General features: G+C 47.5%; 1 protein-coding gene across 1 annotated transcript in view; it reads left to right on the forward strand.

The window, feature by feature from the left end:
• The window catches only part of LOC135911880 (uncharacterized), a 58867-nt gene extending 49693 nt beyond the window's left edge, over positions 1 to 9174 (forward strand). The window contains exons 8-9 of the mRNA XM_070531737.1: positions 7507 to 7586; positions 8822 to 9174. Of these exons, the coding sequence (XP_070387838.1) occupies positions 7507 to 7586; positions 8822 to 9127 (386 nt within the window). The 3' untranslated portion in view covers positions 9128 to 9174. The remainder of the gene's footprint in view (positions 1 to 7506; positions 7587 to 8821) is intronic.
• Positions 9175 to 16869: the final 7695 nt, after the last annotated feature.

Consider the following 16869-nt stretch of genomic DNA (forward strand, 5'->3'; position numbering starts at 1 on the left):
CTTAAAAAGGTAGCACATAAAGAGGGCATTGGAGTTGCTTTTTCGACATCAAAGGGAATTCTCCTGTAGGTGCCAAAAAGTGCATAGAGAAGATACGGGACCCGCACGTGTGATAAGAAACACACAAAAAACCAGTTAATTGCTGTCACAACGTAGTACACGATATCCTCATCTCGTGCGGCCGTTGCTAATTCGGCCAAACTGGCCGTTGTTTTGGTGACCGCCTCAGAGAGAGAGAGAGAGAGAGAAACGTTTATTAAACGAAACATTGTCCCGAGCGAGGCGGGGTATGACCCTAAGGTGGGAGGGCTCCTTAGTTCAGGAACCCTCTGGCTCCGGCTGCCCTCCTGGCCCTGGCGACGCGTTGTCGTTGGTCTTCCAGGTCCCCGAGGGTTCGCTTGGCCTCCCACGTTTCGAATAGGTCGTTTGCTTCTATTGCCTGTTTTGCGTGCGTTTCTGGTGGCATTTTGCTGCCTTCCTGCCACGGGCATTCCAGGAGCGAGTGTGCCAGAGTGTCGGGTACGTTGCAAAGTGGGCAGAGGTAGCCGTGGAGCGTCGGATAGAGGCGATGCATTATATCGTTCCGTGCGTGTATGTATTACTTTGCAGGCGTCTAAGGATTAGGCTAAGGATTAGACTCGACGCTCGAGCCTGTAATGTTGCAATATGGCCGAATAGTTGGTGGGTACGGCCTCTGCCGCTTCTGTCACGGGTACGAGAGCGCGCGGGGGAAGGGGAGCCCGGTTGACGTGCTCAGGGGCAGCGGCGTGGGCCGCTTCGTTCCCCTGCGGTCCCTCGTGTCTGGATACCAACGTTACGCAGGTGTACGGGAGTGGAGTGCTTCGTCTTTTTATTATCTTGAGTGCATCGGTCGAAATGCGCCCCTCAAGAAGTTTCTGCAGGCGGCCTGAGAGTCGGTGAATATACCCTATTGCAAAAACAAGCGTCTCCCAGCGTCTTCCAGTGTGAAACCAGCGCGCTTTTTGGCGCTGGGTCGCACTGGGTACGCTGGCACTCGCTGGGACTTGCTGGGACACCAGTGAGAACGCTGGATAAGAGCTGGGTCACACTGGAAGAGACGCTGGTTCCACTGCCATGACGCTGGGGCGCACTGGTTTGTGCTGTACAGGCGCTGGTTCTCGCTGCAGTTCGCTGGTTCGCACTGGAAACTGCGCAGGTTGTGTTTGTGCCACGCTGGTTCCAGTACGCATGGACGAGCGCTGCTGAATATTAAATACTTTATTCAATTTTATCGCTTGATACTAGTCTCTTGTCCTAAATAACGCTATATCTTGGGGTTATAAAACCCTATTTCGTGTCACCGCTTGGAATAAAGGTGCGTGAGCTGCCCTGTTTATTCATGCACATTTGAAGCTGAAAATCACTTTCGTTTTTTTATTTTCCCTTTTCACTGGGCGGATAGCTAAATTCTTGAACGAAACCACGTAAATGCAGAGGACGCCGCGTTTTTTTAGTAGTTCGCACGTAATGTATGACTGGGAGTTGTAGGCGTTGTGGCAGTGTTGTGGAGCACCCGCCGTGGTTGCTCAGTGGCTATGGTGTTGGCTGCTGAGCACGAGGTCGCGGGATCGAATCCCGTCCACGGCGGCCGCATTTCGATTTAGGTGCACGTTAAAGAACCCCAGGTGGTCGAAATTTCCGGAGTCCTCCACTACGGCGTGCCTCATAATCAGAAAGTGGTTTTGGCACGTAAAACCCCATAAGTTAATATTAAGTGTTGTGGAGTGGACATGAAGTGCAGAAGTCGTTCAGAAGCGCGCGAATGGACCCCGAGTTCGAGACCTATCGCTGACGGATATTATCGCACCAATAACAAAGCTGAAGTCCACGACGCTCAGAGCGTACGCGTTTCGATGCGGATACTTAGTCGCGTCGGTTAAGCTTGAAACTCGATTTAATGGCGTATGCTCTAGCCTGTCTTCTACCCTTGTTATATAAGGGAAGCGTGTTGCGCGGGACACCTGCGATGCAAATGCACTCTCGAGCGCCCGGTGGTATTCGCTCTTTCTTGTCCGTGCCTGCGACAAACGTTTCGCTGTAGTTTAGGTGTCGGAGTACTGATCTCCCTGTGGGCGTGAGCTTGAGTCGTTCCACCTGGATGTTCTTGTGCGCTTCTTCGAGCTCTTGCGACATGTTGTGGACGCCCATCTTAAGGAGACGTGATGTGGAGGCCATGGCGGAGAGTCCCAGGGCAACTTTGATTGCCTTCCTTATCATGATACTCAGCTTTTATATTTCAGCGTTCTTTAAAGCCACATACGGCGTGCTGTATGTGATGCGGCTTGTGAGGAGCGCTTGTATTATTCTTAGAGTGTCTTGCGCCTTCAGCCCGTTTCTTTGGCTTGAGATCCTCTTTACTAGGTGAGTTAGTTGCGAAAGGGTGCGTTCTAGTCTCGGTAGGCTGGCAGCTCCCGATCCGTCTTTGTGGATGTGGAGTCTAAGTATTCGCATGGTGTCGACTTTCGGGATTGTTGTCCCGTTGAGTTTGATGATGGGGTCGGGCTCTTCGTAGTCGGGTGGTCGGCCTCTCATTCTTGCTTTCAGGACGAGGTGTTCAGACTTCTCTGGGGCGCAGCGGAGGCCGCAGTTTCGGAGACAGCTTTCGATGGTGTCGACGGCTTCTTGTAAGCTACTTTCTTGCCTTCCAACGTTCGTAGCTCTGGTCCAGAGCGTGATGTCATCAGCAGATATTTCGTGACGGAGACCTGGTATGGTCTCGAGGAGTGGGGGTAGCTTGATTATAGCTACAATAAAGAGTATTAGCATGAAAGAACATTAAAGAGTAGCTGAGAGTAAGCTGATCGGTCTATAACTTTTCAAGTCTTTGGCGTAGCCTTTCCTATGGATTCGGATTATGTTAGTGGCGTTCCAAGATTCCGGTACCCTCGAGGTCATGAAGCATTGCGTATGCAGGGTGGCCATTTTTCCAAGAACAACCTGCTCGGGACCAGTTACCGAAGAGGAACACAGGCCCTTGAGGCTCCCTGAAGCGGGTGCCCACCTCACCAGGCTCATTGGACCAGTTGTCCAGTAGGAACATAGGCCCTTGGCGTCCATGAACAGCATTGTAATGGATCTTGGGTTCTTTGGGCCGGGCGTCCGGCCAGAACTGGTTGACTTTGAACTCCGAGCAGCACAGAACACCAGCACGCACCACGCGCCACGCACCACTCGAGCTCAAAACTTCATCGTTACCTTCGAGCGGAGAACACAGGATTGTTTTCGTTTTCCGCGCTCTTCGATGCATATCATGAGAGAGTTTTATTAGTGCAAGCTATAATGCCTGAGGCTATACATGGTTGAATGATGAGGGCGAATAAGGATGATTAAATCAATGAAAAAAAAATTTGGGAAATAAATAAAGTTCAGGAAGGATCGATAATATGGTCCCTGCGGCACAACATTGCAATGACTAGGATCGTGAAAGATATTAACAAAGGTGCCCAAGGGAAGCCTCAGCGTGAATACAACGTTTCAACAAGCAAACTTCTTTGTAAGTGCCATTACGCAGAGAACTACCTACGCTAAGGATTCCTTTGCTCGTCTATTGTTCACTGTTGATTCGGAACGTTAAGGCGAACTTACTTTTCTTCGAGATTATGACAAAAATTTTTTTAGGAACTCAGTGTAATCAGGTTTGTCATCCGCTATTTGACGAGAAAAAATAATTGTGTTTAGTGATTTGCCATGTTTGTACAATGTGGAGTTGGGCGGTTGTGTGGCCTTGCCTTTTCAAGCTGTCTCTTATCTTACGGCTGAACAGCGATAGAGTGAACACATATCGACGAATTCGCGATCCAAAGTGACCATGGTCAGATCTAGCTGCAAGGTGATCTAAACTAATTATGGACGTGGGCAGGAAACGTGGCGTGGGCGCGAAATGATGGGGCGCGGCTTACAATGCGCCGGAGCGAAATGAGGCATGCATCGTCAACAGCATTGCGTCAATTACAAATCGGTAAACTTATTAGAAGTAAAACATTTTTAAGGTGCTAGTCTAATGACTTCGAAGTTAGTGCCACAGTGGGCTTTACTCTCGTGCAGGATGACTTCGTAAAGTTGCTTGCCATGTGCGAACAAAACTTCCCGTGAATCTCCAGCGTGTTCACTTCTTTCGCGAAGAGAAACTATGAAGTAACGTACAGTTTTTCATTTTCAACCTTCACTTACACAAAAAAAGGTGAATAGAGGATATACGTGAGGGTTTCGGAGACATGTGCACGAAGTTAAAATTTCGTAGTCTACCCCCCTTCCCAATGCTGCGTTGCTCGCCACAGGTGGCGCTGAGCAGCGTGGCACTGCTGCTGCTCACTGGCACAGCCTGTTCACTGGATTGAGCCAGTGAACAGCTGTATAGGCAATACAGGTTCGTGTGGAATTCTTCCGCAGCTATTGCTATGTCATCAAAATAAGTGATCATATTACCCTGCTTACCTTTCCGTGCATACATCTTGGCTGGCCCTATGCCTAGTTTTCTTCTCACTAATTTCATGCTGAGCCTATTTTTAATGCTCCCTCAGTCGTTCCTGATACAGCTTTTGTTATAGCTTAATGAATCTTTCAACAGTTCTGTAGGAAACAAGTTCCAGATTACATTTCACATAGTCCGACTACATCTTTCTTCCGAAAGCAGAAATACATATAGGTTCTAAATATTTAAACCTGCACTATCTGGGCAACACTACACGCTGCCATCGCAGCCGCCGCCGTATCGCTAGCACACATGATCCACTCATAAAAAAATTTGCCTGTATGAACCAATCTGAACTGCTCCTAACGATGTACCTCTCTGTACGGAATTACGCAGTTAAACAGCAAATGGCACATAAACGTCCACACTGGAACAAACATACACCATTAATAGAGAATTCCTTTACAAAAACAAATATTTCCAACCCTTCTTGACAAGGATTTGGAGCACCTGTTCACTTTCTTTCTCTCGGAGATGCGTGGGAGACATCCCACTGATGGTGCACAGACAGCTGAGTTGGTCGCGGAGGCGTTTTAATGTTTGGTATCATGGTGCGAACAGGGAGAAGATGGTGCTTCTGTCTCTTGTGAATGACAGCGCACACTTGCTACAAAACGCCGGTCAGAAGAAAAAAACGTAGTAGATAGCTTTCAAGTAAAATAAGCACCAAACTTCGCGTATCTTTCATGCCAACATATGAATTTCCTGCCCAAATACATTAGGAACACTCTCGTTTATCTCAAGAACATCTTTCTAGCCCTATTAAAACACGACATCCAGGCAAAGGATAAACGTTCGAAGATTCGATACTATGTCCCGTTATTTCGCAAGGAGCAAAAAAGAACGTGGTGCTTAACTTGTTATTTTAAATACAGTGTCAATCGTGAAAGGTTTATTAATGTAGTGATTCTTCTGCGTTTAGTAAAAAATAAAATAATCATAGATATAAAGCGATACTTAACACAGCACCGAGAAAGAATTATGGGAGGAATTAGTGAACACAAGTTTTAAGTACCTCAATAGCATGTCAATGTATATCACATTCATTAAAAAAACTGTACAGTAGAAATAATTGCCATTATCTCTGCTCAGAAGAAGCTCTCTGGAAAATATTGAGAAAGGAGTAAAGGAATTCTTTTCGCACTCTAATTTACAAAGCATGATATAATTTTTCCACGTTCATGCTGTGTAAACTAAATATTCATTGAATAATTGCTTTACAAAGCTGATATTATATTCCGTCTTCTTTTTGGCGTTCACTAAAATTTGATCTACTGATTCACTACTGCAACACTTGAATTGCTGTTGATTTTAGGTACTCAACGCACTCAGGTACAAGTGTATTACTCAACCATACTTGTAAACAGAAGTCAAATTGCGCACTTCATATAATGCTGTACGAGTGATTTGAAATAATAGTTTTAGTTTAACCCACCCCGGTAACTGCCTGAGCGCCAGCAGTAGCGGAAATAAATATGCGTATACAAATGGTAGCACGACTGAGGACGGTAGATAAGCAGGCGATAGAGCTTTGGTAGAAACTTTCCTGACGATATATTTTATACCTATGAAGCTTCCCCGAAAATGGCGTAAATATTCACCTCAAATCCTATTCAGATTATATTTTCACAACAACCATCAGGTGTGTGTAATTTCCAGCGGAATAGTTTTTTTTTTCATTGCAATCAGTGTAGCAGAAAGCCGAGAGGGATAGTCATAGCCTAAGAATCACATACTCATAGGTCATTGAAAAGTACCTATGCTCTCATTTACTTGTACAAACAGAGTAGCCATAAATTGATAGCAGAGCCTGCGCGTTCCCATCAATTCCGGCAAAGAAAGTCATGAAGTTACAAAAACCACGAAGGAACCACAATGATAGCTCACAAATCTCCCTAAGGTAGCTGGCAAAACAATTGTGTGCTATTTACTTTGCCGTTTCAGGTGACGGGCCGTAAGAAAAGCACAATTTGAACGTAATGTCCACTTCCACTTTTCCACCAAGGACTATTCCACTTTGTCCTTGGTGCTGGCGACCAACATAAAAAAAAAGAAGCTGCAGCAGGAGGCTCAGCGCAACTCGGCGTGCCTAAAGTGTGCAACACCTGTGGCGGCTTTCTTCACGACTATGTCTCCTTGCCACTTCGCTGTCCGTAGCACAATTGTGAGAGAGAAGCTCTCAAAATTTCTTTCTTTCTATGCCCGTCACGGGAGAGGAGGATCGTTACGTAGCGTCAGGCGAGGTGTATAAAACACGAGGAGCGGCATTTTCGTAGCCACACTCGCAGTGTAACTACAGTGGTGTACGGAGAAGCAAGCGATCACCCATCTGTGGATATGATGTCTAAGGTAGTGGTGGAGTGACGGTTTCTTATGCTTATCTAAAAAGAACATAATCTCTTTGTCAAACTTCGTTTCAAGTAGAGATAACAGTATCAGGCAGCGTGGCGTAATACGGTTATATATTACAGGTTAAAAGAATTCCTTTAATTTCCACAGGTATACTTATAATATTGAATACCATATACAAGCTTGTAGCAGTGCGTGTCTGTGTAGAAAGCCGTATTGTGTTGGAAAATCTAGTTGTCGTCATTAACGTTTTTTTTTAAAGGAACAAAAGTACTTAGCCAGAAGGTAAGCGTATACTAAGCGTCTTCGGCACAAATGAACTTAGACACATGCTGCAACTTGCAATGTTACTGTTATAGCTTTCAGAAATCATAACGCTTTAGAAGTTTTCAAACACTATATTAAGTGAAGAGACAGGCTGAAGCTTTTGTTACGCCTATTGAACACGAAAGGGTTGAATGGCAACAGGCGTTCGTATTAAAGAATAAACAACTGCAATTGTGTGGTAGTCCAACCAACAGAACGCGCGATTGGTTATTGGTGTATGCAACGGTACTGATGCTAATCTTATCCAATGCAGACCCCTGTGTTCCTCGCCTTTGTCACCCTTGTTAGAGCTGGAAACATCTTTGGCGGTGGCCAGCAGTAAGGGTTCCAAGGCGCAGGTTTTCAAGCCGGCAGTTTTCGAGGACCACTGTACGCTGTGGCTGCTACTCCTGGTGTCTCCGCTGTTGGTGCCTCTTACGTACGTCATTCGACCTTTGCTAGGCGGGACTCGTTACATCACGTGGAATTGCCAATTATTTTTACTCACGCTCTAAATATCGAGCCGCTGTTATTCGACTACGAATTTGGCCGCATGTATTTCGTTTTGGAATATTCCTAACTTACTGCTGTGCAGAATGAACAATATGTTAATTGAAACGAAAACAGGGCAGAATTTATGCTACCGCCAGTATTTACTATATTGTATAACGGAAAACGGCGATCACAACGACTTGTTATTTAAAACTATTGCACCTTTGCTGGATATGCATTGTCTCTATGGTGCATCGACCAAGCCTAGTAATTGAGGCACCCCTTGCACAAGGAAGTGAGTGAGTGAGTGAGTGAGTGAGTGAGTGAGTGAGTGAGTGAGTGAGTGAGTGAGTGAGTGAGTGAGTGAGTGAGTGAGTGAGTGAGTGAGTGAGTGAGTGAGTGAGTGAGTGAGTGAGTGAGTGAGTGAGTGAGTGAGTGAGTGAGTGAGTGAGTGAGTGAGTGAGTGAGTGAGTGAGTGAGTGAGTGAGTGAGTGAGTGAGTGAGTGAGTGAGTGAGTGAGTGAGTGAGTGAGTGAAAACTTTTATTGAGCCTTTCAAGAGTTTCGCGGTTACGAGGTCTCTATCGTCTTCATCTTCTTGGCGCTGGCGACTTGAGACTTCTCTTCAGCAAGGGTGGGCCCCTATTCCACGGCTCCACTGAATCGTTCTGCATCGCTCGCGTGCTGCACTAGGGCCCTTTGGGCCATGAGCTCGCTGCTGGTGAGCCAACTCTGCCATTCATCCGCACTCGGGTGTTCATGTTTGTGGAATGCTTTGTTGCGTTCGCACTCCCAGGTGATGTGGTAGACTGTAGGTGTGGCACCGCACCAAGGGCAGGTGGCCCTGTATTGTGTCGGAAACATCTTATTGAGCATGTGTAAGTTGGGGAAGGAGTTTCTTTGTAGTCTGTGCCAGCTGGTCACTTGTAACAGTTTTCTCAACTAGATGAAATACAGGTTGTCTTTGTTAGCAAATTATTTACATATTGCTCAAGGAGCTCCAGTGTTATGATAAGAAAGAATCTGGTAACAATAATAAGTAGTAATAGTTCTATGAACACTGTCATATGCCGCAAGGAAACACAAACGCGCGTTCGTATTTTCGCAGTTTGATGTCATCAGCTTCATCGTAGTTTATCGTATGGTCTCTGTTTTTTAATTCGTACTTCTTTTCAATCCATCAGCCTCCCCAACCGTACAGCTTCGGGTACGACACTGCGGATGAATTTGGCACCCAGATTTTCCACAAGGAACAAGGGGACGCAAGCAACGCAAAGACTGGCTCGTACGGTTACCGCGACGCAAGCGGCCTCTTCCGCACAGTGAACTACGTGGCCGATGCGAACGGATTCCGTGCCACTGTGGACACCAATGAGCCCGGCACCGCTCCGGGTGCCAGCGCAGACGCCGTGTTCAACGCTAACCCTGTGGCGGCACCAGCCGGTGCCAGTGGTCGCTATGCTGGAGCGGGTGGTCCGTGGGCTGGCTAGACACGTCACAATTTGTATTTAGGCACATGTGTAAATACCGGAAGCGTTCTTTGTGCCCAAAAGTCATGTAAAAATGTTTTCTGGAATAAATGAGCAAGCCATAAGCGCTGTTCAAGATGTAAATCGACTATTGCATATAAAGATGGTCGGCTGCGCATTTTTCAGACACAAGTAATATGCCAAACTTCTTGCGGCTATATGTAGCAATCATTGCGCGCTCCGGCCCATAAAGGTGCGTAACACGCGTATTGGCCATGGCTATGGCCACTACGTGCCACATGGCCAATGGCATTGCATGTGATGCGATTTTCGTAAATTAATTTGTGTGTGCAAGCTTTATAAAAGCAATGAAGATAACATAAACCTTTGGGGGTTATCTTGTCCCATAACCGTAATCGTTATCAACCCTGCCTGCATTTCCGTCCTTGAAAACTCTTGCTCAGTGGCTATGGCGTTCGGCTGCTAAGCAGGAGGTCCCGGGATCGTATGCCGGCCACGGCGTTCGCATATCGATGGGGGCGAAATGCGAAAACTCCCGTGTACTTAGATTTAGGAGCACGGTAAAGAGCCCCAGGTGGTCGAAATTTCTGGACTCCCCCACTACGGCGTGCTTCATATTAGGAAAGAGATTTTGGCACGTAAACCCCATAATTTTCTTTTTTTTCAAAATTCTACGATTGCTGTTTTTCTACCGAGAATGGTATGCCACGCTGATAACGCGCATGCCGTTCGTAACCTGGAAGTACTGGGCTCGCGTCTTTAGAGAAACGAAATGCGTACAAGACAGACAGTTATTATCGTTCTCAGAAACGATAGCCCCGAAGTGGGAACGTTTTACCGGTGTATGATCTAGACTAGGCCGGAAGAAGTACAATCTCGGCCGGAAGAAGTAAAGAAAGCCTTGGTATCTATGCAAAGGGGGAAGCAAGCTGGGGAGGATCAGGTAACAGCAGATTTGTTAAAGGATGAGGGCAGATTGTTCTAGAAAAACTGGCCACCCTGTATACGCAATGCCTCATGACTTAGAGCGTACCGTAATCTTTTAATCTTGGAAGAACACTAACATAATTCTAATCCATAACAAAGGGGACGCGAAAGACCTCAAAAATAATAGACCGATCAGCTTGCTGTGCATTGCCTACAAAGTATTTACTAAGGTAATTGGAAATAGAATCAGGAACGCCTTAGATTTCCGTCAACCAAAGGACCAGGCAGGATTCTGTAAACGCTACTAAACAATAGACGATATTTACACTATCAATCAGGTGATAGAGAAATGTGCGGAATATTTCGAACCCTTATATACAGCTTTCATTGATTACGAGAAAGCGTTTCATTCAGTCGAAACCTCAGCAGTCATGGAGGCATTACGCAATCAGGGTGTAGACGAGCCGTGTGTATGTAAAAATACTGAAAGATATTTATAGCAGCTCCAAAGCCACAGTAGTCCTCCATAAAGAAAGCAGCAAAATCCTAATAAAGAAAGGTGTCAGGCAGAGAGATACGATCTCTCCAATGCTATTCACAGCGTGTTTACAGGAGGTATTCAGAGACCTGGATTGGGAAGAATTGGGGATAAGAGTTAATGGAGAATACCTTAGTAACTTGCGATTCGCTGATGATAGTGCCTTGCTTAGTAACTGAGGGAACCGATTGCAATACATGCTCACTGACTTTGAAAGGGAAAGCAGAAGAGTGGGTCTAAAAATTAATCTGCAGTAAACTAAAGTAATGGTCAACAGTCTCGGAAGAGAACAGCAACTTACAATAGGTAGCGAAACACTGGAAGTGGTAAGAGAATACATCTACTTAGGGCAGGTAGTGACGGCGGATCCGGATCATGAGACGGAAATAATCAGAAGAATAAGATTGGGCTGGGGTGCGTTTGGCAGGCATTTACAAATCATGAACAGCAGGTTGCCATTATCCCTCAAGAGAAAAGTGTATGATAGCTGTGTCTTACCGGTACTCACGTACGGGACAGAAACCTGGAGGCTTACGAAAAGGGTTCTACTTAAGTTGAGGACGATGCAACGAGCTATGGAAAGAAGAATGATGGGTGTAACGTTAAGGGATAAGAAAAGAGCAGATTGGGTGAGGGAACACACGCGAGTTATTAACATGTTAGTTGAAATCAAGAAAAACAAATGGCCATGGACAGGACATGTAATGAGGAGGTAAGATAACCGATGGTCATTAAGGGTTACGGACTGGATTCCAAGGGAACAGAAGCGTAGCAGGGGGCGGCAGAAAGTTGGATGGGGCGATGAGATAAGATGTTTGCAGGGACGACATGGCCACACTTAGTACATGACCGGGGCAGTCGGAGCAGCACGGGAGAGGCCTTTGCCCTGCAATGGGTGTTACCAGGCTGCTGCTGCTGCTGCTGATGATGATGATGATGACTCTCTGTCTGGAAGCGCAGCTCCCTTGAGATGAAGTTAACGTGGGCGTCCGTTTAAAATTTCGTCTGTGTTCACGGCCGTGCATTGCTTTCATACTCGGCAAACAGGATCGTTAGCGCGTGATTTAGGCACCGCGCTTGTCTGTTTGCCTTGTCGAAACCTGCAAAGTGGCCCTTTAGGCTCAGCGATCAACTGTAGATGCTCTTACTGTTGTTTGTGTGCACCTTCGCTGGAGAACCTTTCCGCATGGCGAAATGAGAAACCGCCTGGTAGATTAGCCGCCGTATCATGTCTGATGCTAGCGACAGGTTGATAAGAAACGTTATCGCGCAGAATAATATAAGTTTGTACGTTTGGTCTGGAGGACAAACTGTGCGTGCATAGGAATCGGTTTATTGATTAACGAAGGCACTCTGGGGCTATGACAAACACCATAGATAAATCCCCTAATGATTTTTAGGCTAAAATTTTGTGATTTGCGATATTTTGCTCCAATTTGTTCTTTACGAAAATTGTTTTGTACAGCATGTCCCAATGCAGTCTTTGACTACGGGACCTCCTCCAGTATGCTTTACAACTGCAACATCACTGAAAATTTATTTATAATATCTGATTATGATTTACGGTGCATTATTACCCTCATAAATCTATATACGCAGTGTTGCTGCACTTCGCCACCCTCTAAATGCTGCTGCCACGTGGCAGACAATCGAACCTGCGGCCTCGTTAATTTCTGTAATACACTGATGAAAGCTAGTTGAAATTTCAGCGAATGTGGCTGGATAGCGTTCCTTTTCCTTCAGAAATATACAATTCCGTCGGCATCATTTTTGTGAAAAAAATGTAACCCGAGAGCATCGCCCTTTTGCCAAATGGCCTTATACTTCACGAGAACACTAATTGCAGACATCGATAAGTGCATGCGGCGCATGCACTTATCGCCGACACTACTACTAAACTTGGTCCGTAATCACAAAAAAGAAGTACTCACACTAGAACTGTCTGTACCAGGTATGCCAGCCATCCATGATGTCGAAGACATCATTAGCAAAGGCTGCCGTTCTATGGTGAAAACTACTTAAGAACAAAGCTTTTCGGGAATTAGGCCCTTGTTTCTTTGTAATTTTCGGATTATTGAAAGCAAGCGAGGCAAGCATCTTGTAAGAACAGCACGTGACGTTGACGTAGCAGCGTGGCTGTTGACCCTAGCTTGGTTCCTTGCAGAGCGATACCACGCCTTCCGTTCAACTAAAGGCCAGGTGTGTACTCTCGAGCAAGGGAAATTTATTAGAGAAGTCGCCAAAAAAATGTCTGGTGCTTAGTGCACCGGTTCCACACACCAGCTTGAACATCGATCTCGCAGAGAGACTTTATACTGCGCTTGTCATTTGTAAGTAAAAGACAGAACTTGCACCCCATATACAATCCAGAGGGTGGACATTTGTGTAAGAGTGTAGAGTGCCCCAAATAATCTCAACACCTTTGATGTGGTCACTTCAAAAGGCGCGCCAAGTACATCATGGCGTCGGTGCTGAAAAAGGAGGCTGATCACATCGCCGAAAGGAGAAGTCAGAGACATGTCTTCGGTTTGGCTGACTGAAGTGAACGAGATTCCAGATATAGTCTAAGATGGCAGAGGGGTAAACCGCCAGCCGTTTTCCTAGGCACCCAGAAAACGTATGACATCTTGGTTCACTGGGGTTTGTCCACTACTGCCATACATGCTTCTGAGTCATCACTAAATTCCCCCTGCAATCGTCGGGGTAGCGCAAGCAAACAATGTGCACTCTTTGGGGTTGTAAGGGCTGCACAGTACCACCTGGTGGATCGGCGGCGATATATAATTAGGTTATAAGAACATCAGACTATTTGTTGGCTCTATTTATTATGATCAAATGTGTGTGAACCACAAAGGGGGGGGGGGTGGAGCTTAGGCGTTGTAAGCAGCCGTAGGCACACTAGCTAACAGCGGCGCAAACGGCAGCAGCAAGGACGCCGGTATATTTTGCAGGCCTTGTGCGAAGGCAGGCATGGTGCTTCCATTGATACCACACTGCGATTTCGAACGGCCGACGAATCCTAAAAGGCATTTTCCGGCATATGCCTATCAGAAATGTCGCCGCTTGCACGAGGAAGGCCACATTCATATTGTCACGTGGTGGTGACGTTAAGAACACAGTAGCAATACTGTGATAGAAAAAACTAACTTTTATTGGGCGAACCTGTGCCCACAAAACAGGCTACACTTATAGCACAACGATAGCGGCGAACACGGTCGGCGATCGTCGAAAATCTGATCAGCGGTTCAAGCGCGTCGGCTATTATACACAATCGTCGAATGTTCCAGACTAATCGTTGGGACCCGCGTGCCTTCCATAAAGATCTACATCATTCGCGTCAGGCGAATAAATCAGATAACACAAGGCACGGCAACAACAGACTGCGGATAGAAGCATCGATAACTTTCCAGAAACTTCGGATACATGCAAGTGCGTCCCGCGCTGTGCGATTAGATTTGTTAGGTAGTGAAACCTGGTCGCCCGATAAATATAAATACACGTGTCAATACCCCCCTCTTAAAAAGCATCGTCCCGATGCTACAAAGAGAGCGAAACACAAAGGGACACTTATTAAACATAAGTAACAAAACAACGAAAAGAAATAAAGTCCAAAGGTCAGTTACGCGAAGTCCCAAAGTTCATCAACGCTGGTGGTACGGCTTGAGCCGCACAACGTGGACAATTTCAGGTCGTGAGCGGCGCCGCTGTGACAGCGAAATGCCGTCTGGCACGACCTCGTAGTCCAGTGCACCAATACGTCGGATGATCTTGTACGGTACAAAATAGCGACGCAAAAGCTTCTCGCTCAGTCCTCGTCGGCGTATAGGGGTCCAAACCCAAACACGGTCACCGGGCTGGTACTCGACAAAGCGTCGTCGGAGGTTGTAGTGTCGGCTGTCGGTCCTCTGCTGGTTCTTGATCCGCAGGCGGGCGAGCTGTCGGGCTTCTTCGGCGCGCTGGAGATAGCTAGCGACGTCGAGATTTTCCTCGTCTGTGACGTGGGGCAGCATGGCGTCGAGCGTCGTCATCGGATTCCTGCCGTAAACCAGCTTAAACGGCGTGATCTGTGTTGTTTCTTGCACCGCCGTGCTGTAAGCGAATGTTACGTACGGCAGGACGGCATCCCACGTCTTGTGTTCGACGTCCACGTACATCGCTAGCATGTCGGCGAGGGTCTTATTCAGCCGCTCCGTAAGACTATTCGTCTGCGGGTGGTAGGCCGTTGTCCTCCTATGCCTTGTCTGACTGTAGTTCAGAATGGCTTGGGTGAGCTCCGCTGTAAAGGCCGTTCCTCTGTCGGTGATGAGGACTTCTGGGGCACCATGTCGCAGCAGGATGTTTTCGACAAAGAATTTCGCCACTTCGGCTGCGCTACCTTTCGGCAGTGCTTTAGTTTCAGCGAAGCGGGTGAGGTAGTCCGTCGCCACGACGATCCACTTATTTCCGGTTGTTGACGTCGGAAAGGGTCCCAACAAGTCCATCCCGATATGCTGGAATGGTCGGCAAGGAGGCTCGATTGGCTGTAGTAATCCGGCTAGCCTTGTCGGCGGTGTCTTGCGTCGCTGACAGTCTCGGCATGTTCTGACATAACGGGCGACGTCGGCGGTCAGGTGCGGCCGGGACGTGGTTCGAGAACCGAGAAGCCGCTTGAGGTGATCGTCGAAATTCCCGGCGAAGACGACGACGTCATCCAAGTAAACGAGACAGGTCTGCCACTTCAGTCCTGCTAATACTGTGTCCATGACGCGCTAGAACGTTGCAGGTGCCGAACACAGTCCGAATGGCATAACCTTCAACTCGTAGAGGCCGTCTGGCGTGATGAAGGCGATCTTTTCGCGATCCCTTTCGTCGACCTCTATTTGCCAGTAGCCAGACTTGAGGTCAATCGATGAGAAGTATTTAGCATTGCAGAGCCGATCCAATGCGTCGTCTATCCGTGGGAGGGGGTATACGTCTTTCTTCGTGATTTTGTTCAATCGACGATAATCGACGCAGAAACGTAGGGTTCCGTCCTTTTTCTTCACTAAAACAACTGGAGACGCCCACGGGCTTTTCGACGGCTGGATGATGTCATCACGCAGCATTTCGTCGACTTGGTGTCTTATAGCTTCGCGTTCTCGCGTCGAAACTCGGTAAGGGCTCTGGCGGAGTGGTCGTGCGCACTCTTCGGTTATTATGCGATGCTTTGCGACTGGGGTTTGTCGAATCCTCGATGACGTCGAAAAGCAGCCTTTGTATCGTCGGAGCAGACTTCTGAGCTGCTGTTGCTTCTTAATCACGGGGAGACTTGGATATATGTCGAAGTCTGGCTCGGGAACTACGGTCGTCGGGGTAGATGCAACAGAATCCGAGAGGACAAACGCATCGCTAGTTTCCTGAAATTCCTCGATGTGTGCGATCGTCGTGCCCTTGTTGATGTGCTTGAATTCCTGGCTGAAGTTTGTCAGCAACACTTTCGTGTTTCCTCAGTGCAGTCGAGCGATCCCTCTTGCGACGCAAATTTCACGGTGTAGCAGGAGACGTTGGTCGCCTTCGATGACACCTTCTATGTCAGCGGGTGTTTTGGTGCCGACCGAAATAACAATGCTGGAGCGAGGCGGGATGCTCACTTGATCTTGGAGCACGCTCAAGGCGTGGCGACTACGAGGGTTCTCCGACGGTATCGCATGGTCTTCCGATAGAGTTATTGACTTCGACTTCAGGTCGATGACTGCGCCGTGTTGGTTGAGGAAGTCCATGCCGAGAATGACGTCTCGTGAACACTGTTGGAGGATAACGAAGGTGACAGGAAAAGTCCGGTCGTGAATGGTAATTCTTGCCGTGCACATTCCAGTCGGCGTTATGAGGTGTCCTCCGGCGGTACGAATTTGAGGGCCTTCCCACGTAGTCTTAACTTTCTTCAATTGGGTGGCGATGTGTCCACTCATGACGGAGTAATCAGCCCCTGTGTCGACTAAGGCGGTGACTGCGTGGCCGTCGAGAAGGATGTCGAGGTCGGTGGCTCTTTGTCTTGCATTACAGTTCGGTCTTGGCGTCGGATCACGACTGCGTCGCGTTGACCTGTGGCTGGTATGTGACGTCGTCAGGTCGTCTTTCGTCGTCGCATTCTTTCCTTCCAGACTTCGTCGGGACGGCGGCGTGTCGTTATGTCGTCGAGGTAGTTTCTTCGGCGTCTTCGTCGGCGGCGGAGGATCTTCGACAGCTCGACGGACAGCAACCGCACCTCCATCGGTTGCTGTTTTTAGTTTTCCGGATATGGGCTCGCTGACCGGCCCCG

Source organism: Dermacentor albipictus, chromosome 1, assembly GCF_038994185.2.
Source record: "Dermacentor albipictus isolate Rhodes 1998 colony chromosome 1, USDA_Dalb.pri_finalv2, whole genome shotgun sequence".
Taxonomy (NCBI): Eukaryota; Metazoa; Arthropoda; class Arachnida; order Ixodida; family Ixodidae; genus Dermacentor; species Dermacentor albipictus.